Source organism: Capsicum annuum, unplaced genomic scaffold (assembly GCF_002878395.1).
Source record: "Capsicum annuum cultivar UCD-10X-F1 unplaced genomic scaffold, UCD10Xv1.1 ctg3234, whole genome shotgun sequence".
NCBI classification, from domain to species: Eukaryota; Viridiplantae; Streptophyta; class Magnoliopsida; order Solanales; family Solanaceae; genus Capsicum; species Capsicum annuum.
In genome coordinates this window covers 352536-369807 of record NW_025839043.1, presented here as the reverse complement: position 1 = coordinate 369807, position 17272 = coordinate 352536, and the positions used below count along the sequence as shown (strand labels likewise).

The window sequence follows — 17272 nt, the reverse complement described above, 5'->3', positions numbered from 1 at the left end:
AGGGTCTCTCAGGCCTTCTTAGTTCGGGATACCCATTGCGGCCAAGGTCTCATCTCGAATCGTGACAATTATCTTGGAAGACCTACAATTTCTTCAAATTTATCCAGACCCAGTGAAAAATAGAACAAAATGAAATAGCAAGATCTATGTAAGCGGCAACAATTAGTTGAGAATAGCTTTTAGTCATATTAGTATGTTTGTGTTCCCATGCTTTCTAGGAGTCCTAATCTAATCATCTTGCCAACTTGAAATTTTCAATTAATATCTACCTAAATCTAATTTTAAAAAAAATATCATGTGCGAACACAATTTAAGAACAAAAATGTAACTAAAGACTGACAAACACAATAGCTAAAAATTCTCTATCAAGAAAATAACTGTAGATCATATGAACTAAAGATGAACTATTGAAATACTGTAGGCTTTTAGGCATTTAAATGTAGGAATCAAATGAAAGAAAGGGGTCATTTTGCATTTTTCATAATTTTGTTATTACAAAAAAATTCACATAAGCAAAAATTAATTTAAAAAATAATAAAATGGGTTGGATGACTTTCTAAGTAAAACATCTAAAATTGAGTGACTTTCTGAGTAAGTTCAAAGTTAAATGATTTTTTAGGATAAAAATCCAAAGTTGAGTGGATGTTTAAGTTATATGTTTTTAACCCTCAATTTTTTTTTTTTATTTGACCTTAACTTTTTAAAAGGATTTTAGGAGAAAAACTTTTGAAAAAGAATCTTGTTATTTTAATGTTTTAGTTTGGAATTTCATCCGTCATTTTGGTGTTTTATTTTGGGAACAGGAATCTCAAATTGTTATATCAAAATTGAGTGTGGTTAAATAATCATGGATTGCTAATTTTGGAATCAAAAATTCAATTAAATGTGAGATTAAATAATTTCATACTTGACAAGAGCAAGTTGCATTTTTTTCATTCTAAGATTCTAAATTCGAGTCACTATAGTAATCATAAAAGATGAAAACTCTAATGGAGGGGGTAAGAAAATGATCTTATACTTTATTCTAAAATTATTATTTCTTATCCAGAAATCAAACAATGTTTTACGCAAAGAGTTGAACAATAGTTTTCTGTTGTCAAAGATTTGAACAATGACAATAAATGACGTGTCTCATTAAATTAATCAGGTCCTTTAGGAACAAGTTTCAAGTCTATAGGAAGATGAATAGCGGCTACTTTCAAGTCAAGTTTACAATGTACACAACTTTGGTACATATTGTCAAAACTACTATTAACTCAACACCATTCTGTATCTCAAACCAGATTTTAAGTTTACTCTTGAACTAAATGCATGTGGTGCAGACTTACGAGTCTTAAAATAAGAGTGCTAAATGTTAAACTTTAATACTATGTGAAAGAATGCGATTCGGGTTGAACATTTTTGGATGTTCTTTCATATCCAAGATTATGTATTGCTGTAGTATGATTTATCTACTAGGTCAGTTTGATTGGTTTTTAAAACGCAATAAAAAGAAATTAGGCAGTGAAAATCAACAAAGAAGCACCTATTGAAGAAACGAATATTTGAGACATTGTTGCTGCTATATAAGAGAAAAAACACATTTTTTTTATTGATTCTGTAAATTTAAATAACTTTTCCTATACTTTGTATTACACAGTTTTGTTCTACTAGTATAGTCTCTGTTTATCTAGTGATCTGAAAACTATCTTCCAACTTTCTTGTATTTGCATTCACATACTGCAAAATGAAAGAGAAATTTAGAAAATTCTGAGACATGCATATTTTCGTGTAACAAAAAATGTACAAGTTCATGTTTGTAACACTCACTTCAATTGTCAATGCATTTCTTGTTGCATGAACTCGCACGTATCCAAATTCAGTTGTTCTTACTAAACTCCACTCATCAGCCTGTGTATATGAGTAACATTCCATTACTTTATAACTTTACTGTTATAATGAATAAAGTACAATTATTTTAGACAAGCGAGCTAGAGAGTTAATTACCTTTGAAGGGAACTGGTCCAAGCTAAAGCCAGCCATTCCAATAACAGCATGAACTGGTGCACTATAATTGGTATTATCATATGTATCAATTCCACTTGCATCTTTAGTAGGTAATGTTTTACATTCCTCCTGATATACTGCACAAGTCCTCTCATAATTGTGAACATGTCCCCATAATGCTAGATCAACCTGACATATTTCTCCGCAGACGTATTAATTTACGATATGATAAAAATGATAATAATTTTAATATCACAAATTAAGTTATATTAGTGAAGAATGTAACAATCCACACGACGCTGAAATAACTATATATATTTTTCAACATATTTTTTTATTTACTCGTGATCTGACTTGATTGACTCAATCATGATTATGTAAATATAACTCAAATCGTTAGCAGGTGAAAAGCTTAATTACCTTGTTTTCCAATAGTAAGGGCTCAACATCTTTGACAAAATTCTCATCAACATTTTTAAGAATTCCCCCATTGACAGAAGAATACATGGGTCGATGCCTATATGAAGTAATCAACATATGATTATCAAAGCAAGGGCAAAACAAATAATAGTAGGTAATTGTCTTATATTATTTCAAATTATTTGTCGCAACATTTTCTCAGCTAGCCGTTCCACTATTTTCACTTATACAGTCGATTGCAACTTGCATAGAATTGACGCATACTAGATGTTGCAATAACAAACATGTTACATCTTACAAGCACTTTGATTTAGTAATTAAAACCAAAAGATGTATATTGCCAACTAATATAGATTTACTTACCCAGTAAAAACTAGCCAAGGCGTTCTTGTTCGATCAACTGAAGTCATGTCGTTCTTCATCCATTCATACTGTTAGAGAGACATTTATATTTGGCTAGAAATTAGAACCTCCAAATAAATGCAAATCTATAGTATAATTTATGGATTCACATAAACTTAGTAGTTTTTGTCCGGACTATATATGTATACTAAGAAATCCACCAAAAATCTAGAAATCTTTAATTGTGAACCCAATCATTGCTATATATGAATTTAAACTTTTATAGAAATCTATAAATGTAACACCCCGTATTCAAATACGTGTATTGGCGTATTCAAGTACGTGTATTGGTCTTATTTATATGGAATTAATTTTTTTATTTTATTTTATTTATACCGGAATTTGCCCGTCGATGGTTCCATGCGAAGGTTATTGAATAAGCTTTCCAACGATATAAAGATTTCTAAAAACGGATAGGGTTCGGATATAATCGAGCATGTTTGAAACTATAAAATGGTGGCCGGGATATTTGGGAATAGTAAATGTGCAGAAAAATTTCCTGAACACAAACTACTGAGGCCAGCTGAATTTTTGGGTCAACTTCGAATGATCATAACTCCCTTAATATAATGAACTGGGAGAGCTGCGACCTATGAAAAGAAAGATCTTTGAGTCTTCTTTACAAAGATCTTTGAGTCTTCTTTCCAATGCAATTGATTTCATCCAAATCCAACGTCTGAGTAAGGAGTTATACTCGTTTTACTTCAGCCTATCAAAATAGATTTTTAGGTTCAACTTCAAACGACCATAACTCCTTGTACAAGACGAACTGGGTGGCCTACTTTATATGAAATGAAATCCCTTTGAATTATCCTTCCAACGATACCAATTTCACCCAAATCCGATATCGTAGCAAAGAGTTATGGTCGATTTACTTTACCTTATCAAAACAGTCTACCAAAGGACAGATTTGACATTATTTAAATTTTAAAGGCATTTTGGTCATTTCCTATTATATTATGGACGGTAATATGTGTATATATACATGTATATGAGTTCAAAAACTCATTTTCATCATCAATCATTGAGAAAGAACAAACCCTAGCCAAATTTGACCTTTAAATTACTTTTGATTCAACCGTAGAAATTCCAAAGTAATCCGATAACTGCGTTTGTCATCTAGAGAACTTCGAACGGCACCTATTATTTGTGCAAACAGGATTGCATAATCAAGAGATGAATTCTAAGGTATGAATATTGTTTGCCTTTGTTCTTTTCCATATGTATATGTGTGATAGAGGATTATATGTATTGGTTGTTATTGAAAGGTGATGGAAACAGGGTTATGGACTATATTGCATGGTTTGGTTGTATTGAATTGTGGAAGGTGGATATGGTAATTGAGTTATGGAAGGTGAATATGGTGATATACTATTGAATTAATGATTATTTATGTCTATGGCTCAATTTGGTTTAATGGATTGGTTGGAAGGATAAATGAATCCAAACTTGATATTGGAGGATGTTGTATGAATATGCATGGCATGTGAATGTAATTGGAGTATAAGAGGGTTAAAGTGACACCCTTTATGGTGTACTTAAGGCTTACTACTTAACCACTAGTTTGGTGAATTCAAATAATTGAATTGTGACATTTGGTTGCTAATACTAAATTGTTATATATGTTCATTGTAGATAAGTAATCCGAAAAGACGGGAAGTCCATTTGGGACTAGTATTGAAGGTTGACAGTCAGGTATGTAAAGCATACTCTATACCATATCTTTGGCATGAAAGTGAACAATTGTTCTATTAAGAAAGTTTCCAAAGTTATTCAATAACATGTGATCCATAATGGTTTTGTATGATGTCCTACGTTACCAATGAACTTGTTTCCACCCTACAAGATGTCAAGACATTTCAATACTTAATTGTTTTCCAAATCTTACATGTTTATTGCACTAATGAATGTCAGAAAATATCCGGTTACTCAAACAAGATCCATGTGCTATTAATGACTCCAAAAACATTTCATTGATATACCAATAAGTTCCTACTTCATTGTTATGGCATTGATGACTCCAAAACACTTCATTGATGTGCCAATGAGTTCTTACTTCATCGTTATTGCATTGATGGTCTATTTATATGTCTCTTATTGATGTATCATTGTTTCAAAGTATCAAAAATGCGGTGGCGACCGAAATAACAATCTCAAAGATTAATTGAACTAAGTGATGAAAGTTCTCTCTTATCGGGTGGTATCCCAGGGGCATAAGCCTATCATGGGTCGATCCCTATTTGTGTGTTTATGGGTGGTATTCCAGGGGCATAAGCCTATCATGGGTCAATCCCAGTTGATATGTACTGGAGGCAGCCTAATGGTCACAGTACAGTACAGTAATGATTACAAAGATGATAAGAACGAAGGTAAAGTGATTGAATAAATACAATGTACAGGTTGTCACAAGTTCTAGTAAGTGTGGTCCACTCCTATTACGATTTATTCACTTGTTTCTGATTTCTATTGAGCTCCTATATCATATGTGATTATCTACAGCTTTACATACTCAGTACATATTTCGTACTGACGTCCCCCACGGGGGACCTGCATTTCATGCTGCAGGCACAGGTACCTCAGCTCATACACCGTACAAGTAGGAGCCAGGATATCTAGCTGCTTTTGGTGAGCTCCAGTTTGCTTCGGCGCTTTCCGTGTCATATCCAATCACTTTTGGTATTGTATAGAAGTTAGTTATATGGCGGGGTGTGTCCCGACCTTAGTTAAACTCTGTGTATTGTCTAGAGGCTTTGTAGACCTAATGTACAGTCAAGGTGGTGTTTTGTTAATAGACGCGATGGCTCCAACGGCCAAGTATTGTATATATATATGTGTGTACTCGAGCTTATACAGGTGATTATTCCCTTTTATATGCGACATGATGCTGTCCGAATTTCGGGTTGTCATAGAGGTATGCATGGGAAGTATAAGGTTATGAGCTGGTTCTCCTGGGCCTCCTCGATTACGGGTGCCAGTCCGCCCCAATAAGATTTGAGGCGTGACAATAAACTTCAAATGAAAATTAACAAGTAACAAATAAAAAAGCTAAAGTTGATGTTCATAAATGTATGCACCTGCTCTGAGTTCTGAGACCAATCATGTTCAGTTGAAATAACAGTGAAGTGAACACTTCCTTGCTCAATAGAGTACCATGGTTTATCTTTAGCAGGTGTTGGCATTTGAAAATAAGTTTCGTAAGGCACACCACATTCTCCACCTGAATCTGGTGTTACATACACTGATCCTGTACCTATATAATCCCTGAATATATTTTTTTTAGCCACATAAAAAGACAAGTAAATTGTTCAAAATTTCCCCCTTAAATTTTGATTTATGAAATTTAAGAAAATGTCAGCATTTTTGGGGGGTAAGATGGTTGCTTATTTCTCACAAGATAAGAATCTTTCCTTGTGTCAAGATGGTTCGACATTTTATATATTATAAAAAAGAATTATATTTATGAAGTATAGTTTTCGAAGAAGAAAATTTAATTGAAACCCGATCGCAACCAAAACCTAGCTCTACTCCTGTCCTACTGCTTCTGGAAATAAAATACTTCATCTATTTCATTTTATACGACAATATTCCTTCTAAGTGAGATTTTTTAAAAAAAAAAAATTACACTTTTTATATATAAACTCTAGTGAGATTTTTTTAAAAAAAAAAATTACATTTTTTATATATAAACTCTAACGTCAAGTTTTTTCTTCCCTAAATAGCATACCTTGTTGATAAATGGAATGAGATATTTTCCACTTATAAAACATTAGGGCTATTCTCATGTTATAAGCTAACTTTTAAGTGACTTCATTATGTCATATTTTCTTGAAGTTCTTCTAGCAATAGAAGTGTGATCATATATTTATGACTACAAATTCTAAGAATATTTTTGCTGGCTTTATTGTTATAGTATTCAGTTATCATATGTGATATAAATTTTAGTAGTTACCTTTCATGATTTCCAATAGCAGTCATGTAAGAAACATGAGAAGCAACTGGAGTGATTAATTGAAGAAAATAGTCCCACTCTACAAGAAATCCAGTGGCATAACTTATATCACCAATGTGGAATATAGAATCTACATTCCCAGCTGATACTTCATCAGCCATAGCCTTTACCACTGATAATGATCCTGGCTAAATATACAGTAATTAATTAAGGCATTCTAATCAAAATTGATGATATAATTGTGCACTTAATAGACATATATATTTATTACATATATACCTGAATAAAATGTTCAGCAGAAGGATCTCTAGGAGCCTTTCCCATGTCTCCATATGCCAAAAATCTAACCTCATCTGTTCCTCCTGCTGGTGGTGTTTTGAAGTTTATTTTCTCACTCCAACCACTTGAATCACTACATTGGTTGAGCCAAAAGAAAAGAAAAAAAATTGATGGTATGTGTATAGCCTCTGCGCACAGTTGAACTTTCCTCGTTATAACAGTAAAATCATAAGATTATTTGTTATCACATGAAGGTAAATGAATATGCTTGCCCACCATAATACAGTATTGTATTGTGGGCAAAGTTCAATTACTTTAACATGGCAAAAAATAGTTCAATAACTTTACTGCTATTATAGTACTTTGTAAAGTTCAATTAATCGAAATGGATTAACAAGAAATAGTTTTGTGATTTACTCCATAACAAATAATTATGGTACCTTCCATATGTGTAGGAGTATGTGGTGGAAGGATTAAGGCCTGTCATTACTGCTGAATGAATGAAGCCAGGGTCATGCCATCCAAAGTCCTTGGCTGGACTTTTTAAGAGAGAACCTTAATGATTTATCAAAATTGAAAAACATTAATCAGTTTTTAACTCCAACAATTAATAGAGGCCAAAAAGAGACATGCAAAATTACAGACTATATACTAACATTAGTCATAGGAGCCATATACTATGTCATAGAAGTCAACAAATATGATGCTTGATATCATGAGGTACTAGAGAAAGAGCAATGACCATACGATAGTATTAGTATGTAATGTATGGAGATTCAAGATTTTAGCTTGACGAATTTAATACTTGTAAAGTTCTTGATTTTGTATATATTAAAATATGACTTCAAATCTGATATATTTGTAGTGGATACTTCACATCGAAAGTAGTCCATTCAAAAAAATTTGGTCTGAAATCCATGATCTGATTAGCACATTAGGTCATTTAAGCCTTAAGCATATACTTAGCTTGCTTGTCGATCACCTCAAGAACAACTAACATAATTAAATAAGATAGATCACTAATATGATCTTAAGTTTCACTTTTGAAATGGCTATATTATAATTAGTGTGATATTATTAATTAAGCCACTTACAAGTGAAAAAGTCAACTCGAATAACTTAAAAAAAAAAAAAAAGAAACTTACTGCACATGTCATTTTGGGTAAAGGTTGAAACTTGTGATGTTTGAGATTGTCCATCCCCATACTGCAGTTGTTGAGGTGCTTTATCCCCACTAATCCATGTTACTCTCATCTAATTTTATTAAATATATACGGAGAAAAAAATTAATGGTACTCAAACTATCATCACTAATATGCATAATAAGTGAAATTTTCATTCATTTATGCATGCTACAATAAAGTACAATATATATTATTTACAAAAGGAAAAAAGTTCTCTTTGTTACATTCTTTCATATATATCCACTAATTAATGTTTTAAGTTTATGCGAGAATATAAGCAATTTGACTGAACATCCAATTTAATGATAAAAACGAGAATTTTCAAATTTGTGACACTAAACAAACATGCATGTCGATCATAACATGTGTGCGAATATAAAAAATGTGTACTTACAGATATCGCAGTGGAATCGATGCTAGAGAGATGACCATATAAGGGTTGTTTAGGATTAGTGAAGCTCAATTTATTGTGTAATTTTTTGAGGATGCAAGGAGTTGCAAATCCACCAGCAAACAATACAAACTCAATGTCTGTCCTAAAATTAACAACATGAAATGTGAGAGAGGCACTACATGTTTTCACTGCACATCTTCCCTTCACATACTTCTTGCACTCACTATTCTTGCAACTTAGAAAATCTGGATCCTTGCTTAAATATTGTGCCTGCATGCATGTCACTCATAATAATAACCAATATCATCTTTCTTTTTTAAAAAAAAAAAAAATAACAATAACATATGCAAAACTAGTCAACTCTTGTTTGCTTCATTAATTTATCAGGCCAGGTCATATTCGAATACAGTATTATCGAGTTTAATTTCAAATATCATGTAAGGCTATTCATCTCTCAAACATCTTTTTCTTTATTCATTCGTCACGTATCGAGATTTGAAACTTGTCTTTCATATAATACTTGCAAGAGTTTCATACTATTAATTACTTACTGAAGCAATATAATGCCTAGAAAATGCGGAAAAAAATCGAAAAGCATGTACATTTTTTATTTTGCTACAATTATATATGATAGGAATAAACAACACAATAAGCACACTTCTCATATTTTCTCATTTGAAGACTGAAGTTATTATTTCTACACAATAATCATATTTTGGACCTTTTCTCAAAAAATGGCGAACTCTATTTACCACCATTTTAGCCCCCATTAGGTGGGCTGCATCAGCTAGCACTTGTACTTCCTCCGCTAAATTATTAGGCGTTTGCCGATAGATATTACTCATAATATTTTAAAATATGTTTTCACTTTACTTATTTAATCATAAATATTTTTGAAAAATATTTTCATAATATTTAAATTTTTAAAAAACACCTCTCACTATATATATTTGGATTTCACAATATTTACTTTTCAATTTATTTAATTTATTTTTTTTTCATAAAACAACCTAATTTTCATAAAACTCTAAATTTCTTTTAAACTTATTTTCACTTCTTATATCTCTTTTAATTTAAAAAATTCTCCATTTCTAAAATACGAAGATCAAATATAACTCCAATTCTATTTTCAACTTCAAAAATATCAAATAAAGTAAATATATTATGACCGAATGAGTCCTTGCTCAACTCTTTCTTGCTTCAATTAACCACAACAACAGTGTTTAGCTTGCGTACATTCAATTAATTTATCATCACATACTTAATATGTCCTACTTATATGGGTACCAGATAACCGCATCTAAGATTATCAATACTTAAAAGCGTCAAAAGATATTTTAAAAAATAATCTTACGTCCAATCAAACTCTACCATATAAAAATAAAATGAAACTAAGGCAGTAGTATATACATGAAATATTCACAAATGGATGACGTCATTGATAACGTAATGTTGCATGAATCACAAATCTACTTCAACATTCTATACAAATGATCATAGGTCTACCAAAACAGTCATGAAAATAGCTGTCAATTTGAATTTGACTATATATAGCAAGACGGTGCCAAAGAAAAATCGGCACAAGTGTTTAATGCTGAAAGCAAACAGTTAGAAAGCCTTCAAGTTTCAACCATTCATGAAAATAAAAGGTGGGGCCTACCTAATGTGTAGTGATAGTGATATGATTTATTTATTTATTTATTTATTAATGTTTCGAAGGTAATAATTAATGTGAATGAAGTTACAATAAAGTTTGTTAAGGAAGCAGTATTGCATGACTTATTTCAATGCGTGGTACGCTTTTGGCGGAAATGTGACCACTTCCCACTCTTTTTTAATTCTACTATTACAACTAAGTTATAGACATATTCCCACATCTTTAGCAGAATTCTGCCTTCTCTCTCTTTTGATTATAAGGAAGGGAAAATTTCCGAAATAGCAATTATAGAATCTTAAATGTAATTTTTATAGCAATAATTTTATAATTATGAAAAATAGTAAATTATATTTTGTATTTAAGTAAATTATTGCTATACAAATACATATACAACAAGATTTATTATTCTTGTTTTACTCAAATTAGTTGAGTTAAATAAGGAATAATTATCTTATTTAATTAAATTCCCCTAAATTATTCTTATTTGTATTAGTAGATTTCTTTTTCAAATCAAAATCAAATATGAAGATTATTATTTCCATGATCTTCAAAAGTTCAAAATATCATTCTCTTATATCTCTAACTATTTTTTTTTGTTTTTTCAATCTTTTTTATCATTTTTTATTTTAATTTTTTTATTATTTTTTTCTTTCCACTTTTTTTTTTCTCTTCTATCTTTATCTTTTATTTTTAAAAGACAAATATCTATATGATATATGCATATTCAAAAAATATACAAAATAAATAGACATACAGATCTGCATATATATTTACGGTAAAAAAACATGCATATATATCTGCATATATATTTACAAAAATACATATCTGACTCACATGTATATATAAACATATATGACACAAAATCTCTATAATAAAATGACAATTATATATATATACATAAAGGTAATAAAAAAATACATGATAGGGAAAATAAATAAGTACATATGTTACCCTTTAAAATGATATAGTATGTACAGTTCAAAGACAAATCCAACACCGTATAAAATACATATAGCTCTACATATGTATTTACAGAATACATACCTGATTCATATATATATTCTTATTTTATGTGAGTCATTTTTGTATTTCGCAAATACATATGAAGATATAGAGTATAGTTATGTTTGCTACTGTTTGATATGAATATGATATGTATATCGTAAATACATATCTAGATCTGTATGACTATGTGTTTTATATGTTTTTGAATATGTGTATGTGATTTACATATTTATCTTTTTAAAATAAAAGTTAGAGATAGAAGAATAAAAAGAGGAAAAAAAACAAAAATATAAAAATAAAAAAATAAAAAAAAGAGAAGTGAAAAAAAAGTAAGAAAGAGAAATAGAAGTGTAAAATAAAAGAAACAAAAGAAACAAAAGAAAATAAAAAAGAAGAAGCAGAAGAAGAAAACGAAAATAGAAAAAGAAAAAAAAGATATAAGAAAGGAAAAAAAATAAAACGAAAAAGGAAAGAAAAAAAAATAGAAAAGAGAAAAAAAAGTGGAAAAGAAAAAAAAAAACAAAAATAAAAAAAAAAAATGATAAAAAATAAGATGAAAAAAACTAATAAGAAAAAAAAAAGATAGAGACATAAGATAGTGAAAGACAATAATGATGTTTTATTTTAAAATCTTGAAGATTATGAAGATAATTATCTTCAAATATGAAAAATGAAAAAAAAAAAAAAAAAAGGAAAATAGAAGAGAAATATAAGAGAGAAAATAAAGTGAAAATAAAATAAAAATATAAAATGATAAAGAAAATACGATGAAAAAAAAAGAGGGTAAAAGATATGGCTATATTTGGGGGAGGTGAAATAGTGGAATGAAAATAGAAAAATGTAAAGTAATGAGAGTAAAACATGCACTTGCCTAGTTAATGAGTAAAATAATGTTATTCTTGCTATACACTCTAATTTTACAAAGGTGTTGCTATTTATTGTAATTATAGTCTTAAATATGCTACTTTCTGTAATTTTTCCTATAAGAAAAGGGATGACAATGGGGCAGGACGGATTGATTAGGTCTAGCTAGGACATCTAGATTTGCTTCGTGTAAGGGTGTTAATTCTCGTAATAAAAGAGATTTGATTATAAAGTCGGAGTAATTTATGTACTAAGCCTGTAACATATATAAAACAAAAGGAGTAATTAATATCTAACTATATATCTATGACATATATATTCTCATCAGATGACGATACCGATGACGTAATGTTGCATAGATCACAAATCCAAAACATTTATTCTGCAAGAGCTATTACTCCTTTGGTAAAGGGAGAATATTGATTTCTTACTATATATGATTGGTATTCTTTGATTTTCTAATCTGGACAAGTAAAAATGAACTAGGAAAGTAATGCATATCGTAAATGTACCAATCAATCACGAAAAAGGTTGTCAATTTGAAAATGATCTAGAAAATTTGCTTGTATAATGTCAAAGTGTTAAATGGGGAATGATAGAATTGAGAAGCAACTTGGAAATTGATGAACAATGAAAAGTGGGGTAACGCTGGTGATGTGAATAATGAAGTCAAGTTATTTACGTGTATCTATCTATAAAGTTAGTTAATGAAGCGGCATCTGCATGACTCATTTCAATAGAGTTTTAAGTAATATATGTTATCAATGTAAATAATTTCTATATGATTAGATTATTTATAAATGTGCATTCACTGTCGAAAGAAACTAGTGAATTTTTTATATATTTTTTTTTACTTAGTATGCAAGTAAAAATATTATTCTAATATTTGTATATAATCTAGACACATACTATGGGAGGTGAGAGTTGAGAGTCAGAGGCGGAGTCGGGATTTCAATAAAGGGGGTTTCATATTCAAAGAAAATTTAGGATTTCAACTAAGGGGGTTCCACATTCAAAGAAAACGTAGTCGAAGGGGGTTTAACACCTACTATAATCACATAAAAAATAATTTTAATCATGTATAAATAGTATATGTTTTCGTCGAAGGGGGTTCGGCCGAAACCCCCAAACAGAAGGCTGGCTCCGCCCCTGTTGAGAGTAGGGGTGTGAAATGGGATGAAGATGAGGAGTGTTGAAGGATGAAGAAGACACAATCAATATAAAATAACACTTGTGAAACTTATTTTCTCAACTTCCATTAAAAAAATACTTTACAAAAAAATTGATCTACATGAAAATTGAAAAAAAAAAAAAAAAAGAGAATACCAGCACACACCCTAAGTGGTACTCATATTAACACATCTTTATCCGAATTCCACTATGTTCTTTCATTACAAGATTATTAATTTATTATTCTAGATTATTAATTTATTATTCTAGTCTCTTAATATAAAATTTCCATAATTATTTCTTACTACAATTATTCAAATGTGGTACAACTTGAAAGCTGAAGGCTGAAAATTAGTTTTATTAATTACATAGGACCTTTTATTGTTGGAATGTATCTGACGTACCAAGTTACTTGTGCGCACACACATACACACTTGCGTGCATCTATAAAAATATAGAGAGCAACAGTGCATGACTATTAGTTTTCTGTTACATTGAACACATTCATTATTAGCTTTAAGAGTTGTTTATTCTATTAAAATAACCGTTGAAGTACGATGAATTTTATATTATATGCATGAAATTTTCGAGAGTGACAAGTGTCATGTGATATTAATTGCGATTCATTTTTTAAAAGTCAAAGATATTCAATATATATAAACAACTGAAGGCATAATTTATCATCGAAACTCAGATTAAAGAAAACTAACCTTGACAGGGTAATGGCAAAGGAGTGGAAGTTCAGAGAAATCACCAGTCTGTTGATATTGTATGCCATTGAAGGGGCAACTTGATGTGCTGAAACATTCATTATTAATATAAGGTCAAAAGCCTCGATAGACACTCAAATTTATTATTAAAATTCACTTAGATACCTAAACTAAGATCTATTTCTATCAGACCCTTAAACGCCTCACATTTTGTTCCAATTGAACATTTTTTGCCTACATGGCACTGCACATGTTGTGCAAACACAGAGGCGCGTGAATAGTTATTTTTCTTTGTAAATTCCAAATAAAAAGATGCAAGTGGCATGGGGCCCCAACAATCAGCAAAAAATCATTCCCTCTCTCCCCCCCCCCCCGCAAACCCGATACCCCTTGTTGATCTTCTTCCTTCCTTTTTTTTCCTTAAACTTAAATCAATGGAGCCTAAAAATCATTAATAAAGCAAAAATTTTTGTAAAAATAAAACTCAACCATTTCCTCTCCCCCCCTACCCGATAACCCCTCTTCATCTTCTTCCTCTCTCTTTTTTCTTCTTCTTAAACTTAAATCAATGGAGCCCAAAAATCATTAATAAAGCAAAAAAAAAAAAAAATTTGAAAAAAAAAACACTCACCCATTCCCTCTCTCCCCCCTACCCGATACCCCCTCTTCATCATCTTCCTCTTTTTTTTTTTCTTAAACTTAAATCAATGGAACATTGCTTTAATTTCCTTTTCAAAAATCAATTTCTTAGGTGATCAATTTTCAACTTTAAGTTAATTCCTTTTTCAAAAATTAATTTTTTAATTCCACTGAATTGTTAGAAGCTTCTTGAAATTTTACGTTGTTTATGTGCTTTTTTCTGGTGTTTGTGTGGTGTATGATTGAATTTGGAAATAAAGTTTGTAACTTTGGAAGAATTCTTCTTTCGGAATGAAATTGTTTCGAGGTTGTTGAAGTTTCATGTTAAAGAAACTTGTTTCATTTGCTTGTTCTTGTTAAAGAACTTGAAGTTTCGAGGTTCTTATTCCATTTGTTTCTAAGGAAGATGATAACTTTGTTAAGGATAAAGGAAATAGAGAATAAAGATGACTGAAGATGAAGATGAAGGCGGGGATGTGGGGAGGGGTGGGGGAAAGGTTTTTTTTTTTTTTTTAAGATATTATAATTTTTTTTATATTTTAATTTAATTAGTGATAAAAAATTTTAAATTATTTTTAGATTTTAATATCATGTGTCACTTTTTAATTTGTTAATTTATCCACGTTAGCGCGTGTGGATAACAAACACTTTAACTTTTAGCTGATAGGGAAAAAAATGTCCAATTGAAATAAAATGTTGGGGGTTTAAGAGCCCGATAGAAACATGCCTTAATTTAGGTGTCTAGTTGAATTTTAGCAACAAATTTGAGTGTCTATTGATACCTTTCGTCTTAATATAACAAGCAACCCAAAGTCAATAAAATATACAGTAAAACTATTATATTTAAAGGGGGAATCAGTATTATTTTGTTTACACCATTGTCCACATGCTCCTTTTGTTCTTCTTTTCTTTTTATTAATAATTGGAAATAATCACTAGTATACTTTCTCTTCCTCAATAGTGGACAACTTAGTTGAGTGTACTTTAAGAAAAAGTCGTGCCCTTCTCCACCATGTAATATTCACATAATTTTATATTTCTAATTTGCAGATAAAAGGAAAGAAAAGAAAAGTTATATCCATATATTGTATTTTAAAGATATATTTGGAAAAATCATGATAAATCAAAGACAAATAAGGAAGAATGTTTCAATAACAAAATCTACATTCATATAATAGAAAGAAGAAAAGAAAACAAATAAAAGAGATGCAATTGAATATAGATTTTTTTTTTTTTCATGATTGAGTTGGTGTTCAATTTATCGCTTCCCAAAAAAAATTGATGAAAACATCATCTTCTTTACGTTTTTTAGTTTAAATTCTATGCACGAATGGTATAAACATAATTTATAGTAGTAATATTTATCTTACTTAGTAAATGTAAAATGATAAGCAGCCAAAAATGGTGCCATCACCAAGAGGCGGATGCAGTATGCTGATATCGGATTTATTAAAACCTATAGTAATTTGACGCAAAACATAAATTTATATGTAAAATTTTACAAAAATTGAAAAAATTGGTAAACCCCATATATATAACGTAAATCATGAATCTGCCTCTCACCACTATATATATTATTAAACAATATTTAATTAACTGTGAGTGCATATGAACTTACTCAGCATGTGAAGGTGAAATCATGGCAACCCAGTCTCCTTTAGAAGGAACCAAAATTCCAGAAATATGAACAGTAACAAAGTCTTCATCAGAAAGCTTTGAATTTGAGGAAGTAGTTATACTGATATACGGATTTGGGTCGGGACATTCGGATAGGACTCTTCGATTCAGTATTCGGAATTCGGATATAGCTGTATGGTTAATAAATTCAGATGTTGAATTTATAACTATGTTTGATAAAGAATAATTATTTGAAGAAGATGAAAAAGAATGAGAAATAAAGAAGAAAATGAAGAATAGAATTGGTAATAAAATTTTAGAAAAAATGGAGAAAGAAGCCATTGGAGAGAATATTGATGGGATGATTATTAAATGAAAAGGATGGATATTTATAGGTGTCATGTTGGTTTTTCCTAGAAAAAAAAAAAACTTCTTTTTGGAGTTACTATTAATTTTTCACATGATCAGATAAATACGTAATAGTTTTACCAATTTTTTTGGGAATTAATTAAAAAAATGTTTATTTTAGAGAATTGAAAGTATTGACTGCATTTTAGGAAAGAAATTGAAGTGTCTTTTGAATCTTAGCCAAATGCTAGTTATTAATGGTTTAATGATGTAAAAGTATTTGTCAATCTGTTTAGTGGAATACAAACTAATACTATGTGTAAAATTACTTTCTCAGAAAAATGTATTTATGATAAATAACACTTTAGAATATATAATAATTTAATAAAACTTTGAAATGACATATATATAGCAAGTCTATATATATAATTGCCTGAAAAATAGAATAATAACTTCTTATATCTAGTTAAATTATACTGATAGTAGTGTACAGGAAAAAAAAAACATTGTCCATGCATATTACTTTCTCTGTTCGCTTTTACTTATTATATTTCGACTTGATACACTCACTAAAAAAAATAATTAATAACATAAATATTTTATCATAATATTCCTATTAAATGATATTTGCATTGTGTCTTGAAATTA

At 30.0% G+C, this 17272-nt stretch overlaps 1 protein-coding gene across 2 annotated transcripts; it reads right to left on the bottom strand.

Annotated features, from left to right (window-relative positions):
* Window positions 1–1566: 1566 nt before the first annotated feature.
* LOC107839934 (nucleotide pyrophosphatase/phosphodiesterase) lies at window positions 1567–16636 on the bottom strand. Of its 2 annotated transcripts, XM_047403024.1 has the most exons (13): window positions 16278–16636; window positions 14021–14108; window positions 8615–8884; window positions 8182–8290; window positions 7477–7591; window positions 7037–7169; window positions 6758–6945; window positions 5883–6069; window positions 2770–2837; window positions 2407–2503; window positions 1987–2175; window positions 1810–1890; window positions 1567–1719 (listed from the first exon to the last, which is right to left on the bottom strand). In XM_047403024.1, the coding sequence occupies exons 1-13, from the start codon at window positions 16616–16618 to the stop codon at window positions 1666–1668; spliced, it is 1920 nt and encodes a 639-aa protein (XP_047258980.1). In that variant the 5' UTR covers window positions 16619–16636; the 3' UTR covers window positions 1567–1665. The 2 variants fall into 2 exon arrangements, with proteins under 2 accessions (XP_047258980.1, XP_047258981.1); XM_047403025.1 differs by lacking the exon at window positions 8615–8884 and having other exon boundaries at window positions 16278–16632.
* Between the last annotated feature and the right edge of the window lie 636 nt (window positions 16637–17272).

Bases quoted from the DNA above. Each gene is read 5' to 3' on its own strand.
- LOC107839934 (XM_047403024.1), bottom strand. From the start codon at position 16,618: ATGGCTTCTTTCTCCATTTTTTCTAAAATTTTATTACCAATTCTATTC. The intron at 8,291-8,614 runs GTAAGTACACAT...TAATAAAATTAG, and splicing joins TCGATTCCACTGCGATATCT to ATGAGAGTAACATGGATTAG. The intron at 2,176-2,406 runs GTAATTAAGCTT...GAAATATGTCAG, and splicing joins CCTTACTATTGGAAAACAAG to GTTGATCTAGCATTATGGGG.